Source organism: Musca autumnalis, unplaced genomic scaffold, assembly GCF_047663935.1.
Source record: "Musca autumnalis isolate F117 unplaced genomic scaffold, ASM4766393v1 scaffold_3, whole genome shotgun sequence".
NCBI classification, from domain to species: Eukaryota; Metazoa; Arthropoda; class Insecta; order Diptera; family Muscidae; genus Musca; species Musca autumnalis.
The window spans coordinates 37,994,860-38,006,017 of NW_027411866.1; the positions used below are offsets into that span (position 1 = coordinate 37,994,860).

The window sequence follows — 11,158 nt, forward strand, 5'->3', positions numbered from 1 at the left end:
GATGTTCCTCTGTGGAGACTGAAATGCCCGACTGTTGGGCAAAAGATATTTTTCTTTCCAATTTTGGTATTAAAGTCGCCTAGAATAATTTTAATGTCATGGGCAGGGCAACGGTCATATGTTTCTTCTAAGCGCTCGTACAATATATCTTTGGTCTGTTCGTCCTTTCCTTCAGTGGGAGCATGAGCGCAAATAAAGCTGATGTTGAAGAATTTAGCTTTTATTCGAATTGCAGCAAGTCTTTCTTTCACTGGGGTGAAGCTGGATACCAGATGTTTTAGTCTCCGACTAACTGCAAATACCCTACCAAACTCATGCTTTATGTCATGGCAGCTATAATACAGTGCGTCACCTTTAGGTGTTGTTGTGACGCCTTTTCATCGTATTTTCTGTATGGCAATAATATCGGCCTTGTACTTTTCAAGTACGTCTGCCAATGCGAAGACTGCATCTTCTCTATAAAGAGTGCAAACATTCCAGGTGCAGATTTGCAGATCATGCTCCTTAAAACGTTTGCGGGGTTCGTTTTTCTTTTCTTTAGTTTTTTCATAGTAGGCTGTTTTTTTTCTAGGGGAGGGTTACTAACCCGACGTCCAAACCCAAGTTTTTAACGTTCTTATGGGTGAACGCTCAGCACATGTTAGCTCACTACCTTTAACGGGTTTAAAGGCCAGGTGACACCACGGGGAGGTCAGTGTCCACTTGAGACGAAAGAGGGACCAAGATAAATCCTGGGCTTTGCCGTGTTAAAACCGGTCAGGACCGTCCCTTGGTATCTTCCATCCCCTACGTCACCCGGTTTATAAAAGACATGTAAAATTCTAATCAAGAAGAAATTGGAAACTGGAAGGATACGAAAAGTACTAAAAGGTACTAAATATGGTACTCTCTGTATTACGCAAACGGGAAGAGCTAGAATTCTGAAATTTTGAATTAGGGTCATTGATGGAGAGCTGGAAAGATGTACGAAAGTTTTTTTTGAACATTTGACCTATAACTGTACGAAAAGTACTAAAAGTTACAAAATTTGGTACCAATTGTATATTTTGAACGGATATAGCTAGACTCTTTTGTATGGGAAATAAGGAAGATTGGGGAGTGGTGTTGATGTAAGGAAATGGTTTTGGAAGTTCGTGCTTATGTGTACGAAAAGTACTAAATTTAGTACAATTTGGATGTGAGAGAACTGATAGATCTGGAATCCTGAAATATGGAACTAAGATTACTGTTGAAGTGTAGGATTGAGATATGAGTATAGTTTAGGAAATTTTTACTTATGTGTATGAAAAGTACTAAATTGTTCTAAATTTGATACAATTTGGATTTGAGCTAACGGATAGAGCTGGAATCCTGCAATGTGGAATTAAGATTACTGTTGGACTGTAGGATTGAGGAAGTTTTGGAAATTCGTATTTATGGGTACGAAAAGTACAAAATGGTACTAAATTTTGTACACTTTAGATTTTAGTAAACGGATTGGATTGAGTTGTGGAAAATCGTACTTATGGGTACGAAGAGTACTAAATGGTACTAAGTTTAGTACAATTTGGTATTGGAAGAACGGATAGAGCTTAAACCCTGAGATTTGGAATTAAGATTACTGTTATTATTTTGTATTAATGTCAGTGTAGGGTTGAGATATGTGATTGTCGAAATACGTACCATAAGTATACGAAAATTATTAAATGGTACCCAATTTGTTGTTGGGTATTTCTATTTTTTTGTATTTTTTTTTTTTTTAGAATCACACTGTGAACACAAATTTTGGGGCAGAGATAATTCCTTTTAAAGATGAAAGCACTTGGCGAGTATATTAAGAACCCCGAAGGACTGATCCGCCGTCAGTCGAACTGCCGATCCAAAATTTGGCTTTCGTAATATTTTGTCCAAACTTAGTTTATGTTCGAAGATGAGTTATATCGGTACACTCCTTCCGGTACCTCTCCCACAAAAGTTCGAAAATGTTCGGAAAAATTGTGCGCACGATAGCTCTTGAAGGGAGTAACCGCTTTGGTCCATGCTTTGTACAGCGTAAATTTCCACTCCTTCGGCAACCTCCCACACAAAGTTACGGAAAAGTTCACTTTAGGACCTGCTCTCAAATCGCTTTGATTTTTGTTGTAACAACTTTTATTCACTGCCGCCCATACAACGGTACAGGTTTCATCAGGAGAAAATAGCCTGAAAGATGCAAAAAAAACCCCTACAACTCTCGAACGGATCTGCCAATTTGGTCCAAAATTTGGCTTTCGTAACCTTTTGTTCAAACTTAGTTTAAGCTCGAAGATAAGACATATTGGTCCACTCCTTCAGGTACCTCCCCCACAAAAGTTCAAAAATGTTTGGAAAATTTGTCCGCACGATGACTCTTTAAGGGAGTGACCGATTTGGTCCATATTTTATACATCCTTATATATCTACCAGTTATAGATCAGGTTCGAATATGGACTATATTTGCCCACTCCTATGGTTACACCCCACTCAATATTTCGGATAAGTTCACTTTAAGACCTGCTCTCAAATCGCTTTGCATTTGCAGCCTCAGTTACGCTGGCTTGAGAAAACAGCCCGAAAAAAAACCCCATATGGCACCATATGTAGTGGCTGGAGAGCACAATAACTTCCGAACTGATCAACCGGTTTGGTCCAAAATTTGGCCTTCGTCATATTTTGTCCAAACTTAGTTTCAGTTCGAAGATGGACTTCCGGTACTCCCCCCCATGATTTAAAAATGTCACTAAAATGGTATGCACGGGCAACCAATTTCGTCCGAACTTAGGATCTCCTAATATTTTTTTCCAAATTTAGTTTAACATCTAAAATGGTCCATATCTGTTCTCTGCTTAGGGTACCTCCCGCACAAAAGTTCAACATTTGTGTCTAAGTGTAGTTTAGGGTCTGTTCGAAGATCCTTTGGAAATGTATACCGATACTGTTCGTTGTAGTTTTGTTTACAGCGATATTATGTTTTTCGTGGGCAAGCCCATGCTTCCTGTCATACTAGCCCAAAAGTTATACGACGACCCAAATAAGATCCCCAAAATAAGATCCACTTCCATAATGGACTATGTCAAATGTCCAAAAAGGGCCACAAAATTCTGAAATGACCCTAAATACATTAGATCTGTCCGTAGAAGAAAGTTTCAATTCACAAAGGTTGAGGGTATATCTCTGTTGGCATATCCGACTGATACTTTTTTATTTGTTAATATTAATTTTAATTAATTTCACGTTGGAAGTTGGAGGCTCTATGGGAGATATTATAGCGCAACAAACAGGAACATAACTCCTTCCGACTACGAAGTTGGAGACACGCTGTGAGATGTTCTGACGCTGCAACATAAATCTTAGTCCTAAGGCCTGAGCACGGAACAGGTCTATGGTCCGGAGTTCTTTTCTATCTCGGCGCAGGCTATAAACATCAATTACGTATTTGAAAGCGTGTATTATTTCACCATTGGAGCGACAATAAATCCTGGTTTGCTGCTCCTAGCTCCTTTTGTCCGTCCACATCAGCCGTTTTAATCGGAGTCGGCAGAGGTTGTTTTGTGCTTTTGGGCCATTATCTCTGGAAGAATGAACTTTTCATTGAAAAATTGTAATGCGAGAACGTGATGCAAAACTTTTAAGGCAATTATCCTTAACTGCAGTGTTGCAGATATCTGAAGGAGTGGATAGATAGTGTCCATATCTGATCTATGCCAGAAAGAAATATTACCATGTTCAAAGTTTGGACCATATTGCTTAATCCTTTCCAGGTTTATGGAATTTTATCGTTTTTTTTACTTTTTTGAGATAGGTACACGAAGGATTGGACCAATATGGTCCGTTTTCCAACTTGAGCTAAATTTTTACAAAATATTACGAGTTGTAAAGTTTGAATAATATTGGTTAATGGTTCTAGAGTAGTTATATTGCGCTGCTAAGCTAAGCCAATTAAAAATTACCTGAAACGATTTTTGTCGAAACATACGTGGGACCCGAAAAATATTATTTTCATGAGGCACATGTTTGATCGTATCTAAAGGCTAAAGCTAGGGTCACACTAGGCAAATATTTGCTCCAGCGACAGGGAGTGTGTGTTTACTGAGAGCAAGTGGGCATACATTTCAATGCATTATTTACGCTCATTTGATCTCAGCAAGCGCACACTACCGGTCGCTAGAGCAAATATTTGCCTAATGTGACCCTAGCTTAAGGTTATAAAAAAGTTTCTGAATCACTGTGCGAAGTTGGGAAATAAAACAGCCACGGTAGCGCCCAAAGCGTCATATTTTGCTTCTAAACGCTGCGGGTAATTAAAAACAATATTCATAATGCATACCATCTACGGTCATTTCCCTAAACGTCGTGATTATTTAATGCTACGGTCTCATTCATTAAAACGGTCATTCAGTGAGCAAAACGATGAAAGTCAGCAACGAAAAAAAATGTAAATAAACCTCACTATTTTAACGCTTTTATAAGCTCAAGCCATAAAATATGCAAAATATTGATTATGACACGGTACGGACAGGTAATCGATACGAATGATTAATGAAAAATTATATGTGATAACGATGAAGATCACACTAGAGAGAAAATTGTGATGCCGATGCTATGCAAGTATAGAAAGTGAGGAAGAAAGACTGGGAGGCCAAAGGGGAAATTAATTGATTCTTTAAGATTATCATGGAAATTACAAAATCGAGTCTTGATTTTCCGCTGTCTTTGATGTTGTAATTACTAGTTCTTAATGATATTTTATACTTAGATTTTCTACAGTAAGATGACATTGTCTGAGTTGTATGAACATATTAAATGTCCAACTCGTATTGTAACAGACCTGTTTGGTCGGCTTCAAAACTTAATCAATTTGAATAGTCAATATTTCAGACAGTTACAAAATCATGTCCGGTTTATAAACGACGCAAAATCCAAAATTAAACTTGAATAATAAATTCATAAATGAAGCTATCTAAACATCGGATTAACATATCGCACCTTTTCTTTAACAAAAGATAGAATACCAAATTTGAAAAAAAAAACAAAAATCCAAATAAAATGAAATGAAAGAAAGGGCAATCAAGATACAGTGGAACAGGGTTATAATGCTGACTTTTGCACAAACATATTCATATCTTTGACAAAGCAAAGCTGTCAATACGTATTCTGAATGGAAACTACTCGTAAGCTTTCTCTCTCTCTGACGTTTCATGTTTCAAGAGAGCGAGAAAACTCAGCGGGAGTTTTCAGTCAGTATAACTCCCGTTTAGTCTAATGTTTATTATCGTGATAATTGCTCTATCAGAATTTATTTGACAGATGTGTTCACACAATAAAATGACATAATGTACTTTATCATATTATCAGGGTATGGTCTAAATGCACACTAAGTAATACACAGGTGAAACTCAATCGATTTCGTAACGTGACAGTTTTCTTTCGGTTTGTATTAACTAGAATATGCACAGTGCGCCTGAACCAATAATTGCACGCCTTAAAGGGCCAAGTAAATATATTCTTTAATAAATGCACACCTTGAAGGGCCAAGTAAATATATTCTTTAATAAATGCACACCTTGAAGGGCCAAGTAAATATATTCTTTAATAAATGCACACCTTGAAGGGCCAAGTAAAAATATTATTTAATAAATCCACGCCTTAAAGGGCCAAGTAAAAATATTGTTTAATAAATCCACGCCTTAAAGGGCCAAGTAAAAATATTGTTTAATAAATCCACGCCTTAAAGGGCCAAGTAAAAATATTGTTTAATAAATCCACGCCTTAAAGGGCCAAGTAAAAATATTGTTTAATAAATCCACGCCTTAAAGGGCCAAGTAAAAATATTGTTTAATAAATCCACGCCTTAAAGGGCCAAGTAAAAATATTGTTTAATAAATCCACGCCTTAAAGGGCCAAGTAAAAATATTGTTTAATAAATCCACGCCTTAAAGGGCCAAGTAAAAATATTGTTTAATAAATCCACGCCTTAAAGGGCCAAGTAAAAATATTGTTTAATAAATCCACGCCTTAAAGGGCCAAGTAAAAATATTGTTTAATAAATCCACGCCTTAAAGGGCCAAGTAAAAATATTGTTTAATAAATCCACGCCTTAAAGGGCCAAGTAAAAATATTGTTTAATAAATCCACGCCTTAAAGGGCCAAGTAAAAATATTGTTTAATAAATCCACGCCTTAAAGGGCCAAGTAAAAATATTGTTTAATAAATCCACGCCTTAAAGGGCCAAGTAAAAATGTTGTTTAATAAATCCACGCCTTAAAGGGCCAAGTAAAAATATTGTTTAATAAATCCACGCCTTAAAGGGCCAAGTAAAAATATTGTTTAATAAATCCACGCCTTAAAGGGCCAAGTAAAAATATTGTTTAATAAATCCACGCCTTAAAGGGCCAAGTAAAACTATTGTTTAATAAATCCACGCCTTAAAGGGCCAAGTAAAAATATTGTTTAATAAATCCACACCTTAAAGGGCCAAGTAAAAATATTGTTTAATAAATCCACGCCTTAAAGGGCCAAGTAAAAATATTGTTTAATAAATCCAAGCCTGGCACAACCTAAGAAAAATTTAGAAAATCCAATATCGTAGAGAATTTTCATAGCTTTAAGAAGTTCTCTATTCCCATTTCGATAAGACTTGCTCGTGAAAACCTAACAAAAAAAAAACTTAAAAAATGTGATCTGAACTTCTTTCTATATGTCAAAAATGGCAAAAAAATAGGAACAAATCACAAAGCAATAAACGCAACAAACGAAACGATTCCCGTAACATTCACACAAAGTCACAAAGTTTTCGTTTTTTTCTGAATCGTTTCGTCCTCAAAACAAAAGAAAACCACAAACTTTTCATCAAAAGAAGAACAAAACTATACGATTGCTGAAATGCACTTCGGCTATGCTGTTGCGAGTTGTTTCATTCACGAACGAAACAGAATGAAACGTTTCCTGTGCTAAATTATCAATGACACATTCAGAAACACGCGCATTTGATGCTAAGATCACATACTTTTAATATACTGCGGTTGATGTTTCAATCAAACACCAAACGTTTGCAGTGTGTATTGTACGGTTACATTTTCTTTGAGTTGTTGTGAAGCTAAGAACTTTTCATTGTTCGTTTTGTTCGCACTCACGAATGTAAACAAAACGAAACTAAACAGCGAGTTCTGTCAACTTGAGTTATGTTTCGCTTATAAAGTTTCTTTCCGTACGCTATCACAAAGGTCAATTTTGTCGAATTTTCACAGCTACAATATTTTCTTTAGTCCCATTTCGATAGGATTTGCGGTTTGGATTTTTCTGATCTATGAACATTGCTGTTTCTGAATCCTCAAACACTTCCCAGGTGTAAGCGGTTTTCATTTAAAGTTAGTTAAGGTGAACCGTACATGACATTGATTTATAAGGAGGCGATACAATCAGTGCATTGTCCTAATTTTAACCTCTATATCTCAAAAATGGTAAAACCTTCGAAAATATCATAATTAGAGAATTTTTACAGTTACAACATTTTATCTAATCCCATTTTGGATAGGACTTGCGGTTTCCAAACAAACTAGTGAAAACGTAAAAAACTCTAAAAATGTGAACTTTGAACGCGATTTATATAAAAGTGCTCCGGCGATTTTTTTTTTGTATTTTGATTTTTCTCATCAATGGACATTGTAGTTTCGGAATCCTCAAAAACTTCCCAGGTATAAGCTCCTTTCATTTAAAGTTGGTTACGGCGCACCGTGCATGTTTTGGTCGCCGATTTTTATAGTCATGTTTACCTGTTTGGAAGTTGTTCATCTTCTTTGGCTAAACAAAAAGAACGCACACACCCAATTTGTTGATTAGCAAAACGAGGCGGCTGGATGTGCCAACATCACGGGCAGAGTAAACACAGACTATCTTTGCTAATTCATTATCTAAGTTTAGTTTGAAAGTGGACGCCTGCGTGGATTGACTAAATACGAAAAAAAAAACGGAAATGATCGTTAACAATAATACGGAATATTAAACGCTTAAAACAATATAACGTATCACAAAAAATAATAAATAAAGAAAAACCCAAATATGACTACCTCAAACCAAGATGCCTCGGCACAAAATGAAGAAAAACTTAGCTATATGCAAAAAGTGTGGCGTTATCGCCGTAACCTGGTCATAGAACCGTTCTGTTTCTTCTATTTTATGGCCACTGCTTTAAATATCATTGCCATTTTGAATTTCCCACTCGATAAGGCATGTAGTGTTAATTTGGGTTATAGCCGTGAAGTGTGTGCCACAACTTTGGATAAATCTGCCTATCAAATTAATTGTGATGCTTTTAATTTTGAAAATGTAACAGATTATTCGGCCACCGAAGCAGAAAAAGTGGCAACACATAAGTCACCGGGTTTTGATGTCACCGTTTGCAAGGCGGAGGTGGGAGCCCAGAAACTGGCCGCCAATGTTTCGGGAAAGAGAGCACCAATAGGTAAGTTTGAGGGGGAGGAGGTTATAGAACAATCAATGATGATGGAGGGAAATCAGAATGCAATGTTGGCTGTAAGGAGATGTGATGTTACAGTACTTAATTAAATAGGTTTCCCCTACATACTGAGAAGGAATATGATCAGAGCAAACATATTATATTCAGAGTGAAACAACGTATGTAGTTGAATTAAGGCATTTTTTATAATCCCAGCAAATATTTGGATCCATTAGTCATTACGTAACCCATTACAAAGTAATGTAAACAAGCTTCTTTTCCCATTACAAGTAATCTGAAAAGTAATCCTTGAAGGGCCAAGTAAAAATATTGTTTAACAAATCGACGCCTGGAAGGGCCAAGTAAAAATATTCTTTAATAAATGCACGTCTTGAAGGGCTTAGTAAAAATATTCTTTAATAAATTCATGCCTTGAAGGGCCAAGTAAAAATATTCTTTAATAAATTCGCGCATTGAAGGGTCAAGTAAAAATATTGTTTAATTAAACCACGCCTTAAAGGGCCAAGCAAAAATATTGTTTAATAAATCCAAGCCTGGCACAACCTAAGAAAAAATTAGAAAATCCAATATCGTAGAGAATTTTCATAGCTTTAAGAAGTTCTCTATTCCCATTTCGATAAGACTTGCTCGTGAAAACCTAACAAAAAAAAACCTATAAAATGTGATCTGAACTTCTATATGTCAAAAATGGCAAAAAATAGGAACAAATCACAAAGCAGTAAACGCAACAAACGAAACGATTCCCGTAACATTCACACAAAGTCACAAAGTTTTCGTTTTTTTCTGAATCGTTTCGTCCTCAAAACAAAAGAAAACCACAAACTTTTCATCAAAAGAAGAACAAAACTATACGATTGCTGAAATGCACTTCGGCTATGCTGTTGCGAGTTGTTTCATTCACGAACGAAACAAACGTTTACAGTGTGTATTGTACGCTTTCATTTTCTTTGAGTTGTTGTGAAACTAAGAACTTTTCATTGTTCGTTTTGTTCGCACTCACGAATGGAAACAAAACGAAACTAAACAGCGAGTTCTGTCAACTTGAGTTATGTTTCGTTTTGTTCTTCGTTTGCAAATGTTTTATAAAGTTTTTTTCCGTACGCTATCACAAAGGTCAATCTTGTCGAATTTTCACATCTACAATATTTTCTTTGGACCCATTTCGATTGAACTTGCGGTTTGGATTTTTCTCATCTATGAACATTGCTGTTTCTGAATCCTCAAACACTTCCCAGGTGCAATCGGTTTTCATATAAAGTTAGTTAAGGTGCACCGGGAAAACGTAAAAACTCTAAAAATGTGAACTTTGAACGCGATTTATATAAAAGTGCTACGGCAATTTTTTTTTGTATTTTGATTTTTCTCATCAATGGACATTGTAGTTTCGGAATCCTCAAAAACTTCCCAGGTATAAGCTCCTTTTATTTAAAGTTGGTTACGGCGCACCGTGCATGTTTTGGTCGCCGATTTTTATAGTCATGTTTACCTGTTTGGAAGTTGTTCATCTTCTTTGGCTAAAACAAAACGAACGCACACACCCAATTTGTTGATTAGCAAAACGAGGCGGCTGGATGTGCCAACATCACGGGCAGAGTAAACACAGACTATCTTTGCTAATTCATTATCTAAGTTTAGTTTGAAAGTGGACGCCTGCGTGGATTGACTAAATACGAAAAAAAAACGGAAATGATCGTTAACAATAATACGGAATATTAAACGCTTAAAACAATATAACGTATCACAAAAAATAATAAATAAAGAAAAACCCAAATATGACTACCTCAAACCAAGATGCCTCGGCACAAAATGAAGAAAAACTTAGCTATATGCAAAAAGTGTGGCGTTATCGCCGTAACCTGGTCATAGAACCGTTCTGTTTCTTCTATTTTATGGCCACTGCTTTAAATATCATTGCCATTTTGAATTTCCCACTCGATAAGGCATGTAGTGTTAATTTGGGTTATAGCCGTGAAGTGTGTGCCACAACTTTGGATAAATCTGCCTATCAAATTAATTGTGATGCTTTTAATTTTGAAAATGTAACAGATTATTCGGCCACCGAAGCAGAAAAAGTGGCAACACATAAGTCACCGGGTTTTGATGTCACCGTCTGCAAGGCGGAGGTGGGAGCCCAGAAACTGGCCGCCAATGTTTCGGGAAAGAGAGCACCAATAGGTAAGTTTGAGGGGAAGGAGGTTATAGAACAATCAATGATGATGGAGGGAAATCAGAATGCAATGTTGGCTGTAAGGAGATGTGATGTTACAGTACTTAATTAAATAGGTTTCCCCTACATACTGAGAAGGAATATGATCAGAGCAAACATATTATATTCAGAGTGAAACAACGTATGTAGTTGAATTAAGGCATTTTTTATAATCCCAGCAAATATTTGGATCCATTAGTCATTACGTAACCCATTACAAAGTAATGTAAACAAGCTTCTTTTCCCATTACAAGTAATCTGAAAAGTAATCCTTGAAGGGCCAAGTAAAAATATTGTTTAACAAATCGACGTCTAGAAGGGCCAAGTAAAAATATTCTTTAATAAATGCACGTCTTGAAGGGCTTAGTAAAAATATTCTTTAATAAATTCATGCCTTGAAGGGCCAATTAAAATATTCTTTAATAAATTCGCGCATTGAAGGGTCAAGTAAAAATAAACACCACGCCTTGAGGGGCTAA

General features: G+C 36.2%; 3 protein-coding genes across 5 annotated transcripts in view; 2 read left to right on the top strand and 1 right to left on the bottom strand.

Annotated features, from left to right (window-relative positions):
- Window positions 1–11,158, bottom strand: part of Vsx2 (Visual system homeobox 2) — a 459,366-nt gene that overhangs the window by 295,592 nt on the left and 152,616 nt on the right. The window lies entirely within an intron of this gene.
- LOC141396661 (uncharacterized) lies at window positions 5,320–8,562 on the top strand. Its single transcript, XM_073972289.1, has 2 exons — window positions 5,320–5,427; window positions 7,918–8,562. The coding sequence occupies exon 2, from the start codon at window positions 8,056–8,058 to the stop codon at window positions 8,560–8,562; it is 507 nt and encodes a 168-aa protein (XP_073828390.1). The 5' UTR covers window positions 5,320–5,427; window positions 7,918–8,055.
- Window positions 10,112–11,158, top strand: part of LOC141399964 (solute carrier family 46 member 2) — a 34,602-nt gene continuing 33,555 nt past the window's right edge. Inside the window, exon 1 of the mRNA XM_073979349.1 lies at window positions 10,112–10,648. Coding sequence (XP_073835450.1) covers window positions 10,246–10,648 — 403 coding nt within the window. The 5' untranslated portion in view covers window positions 10,112–10,245. The remainder of the gene's footprint in view (window positions 10,649–11,158) is intronic.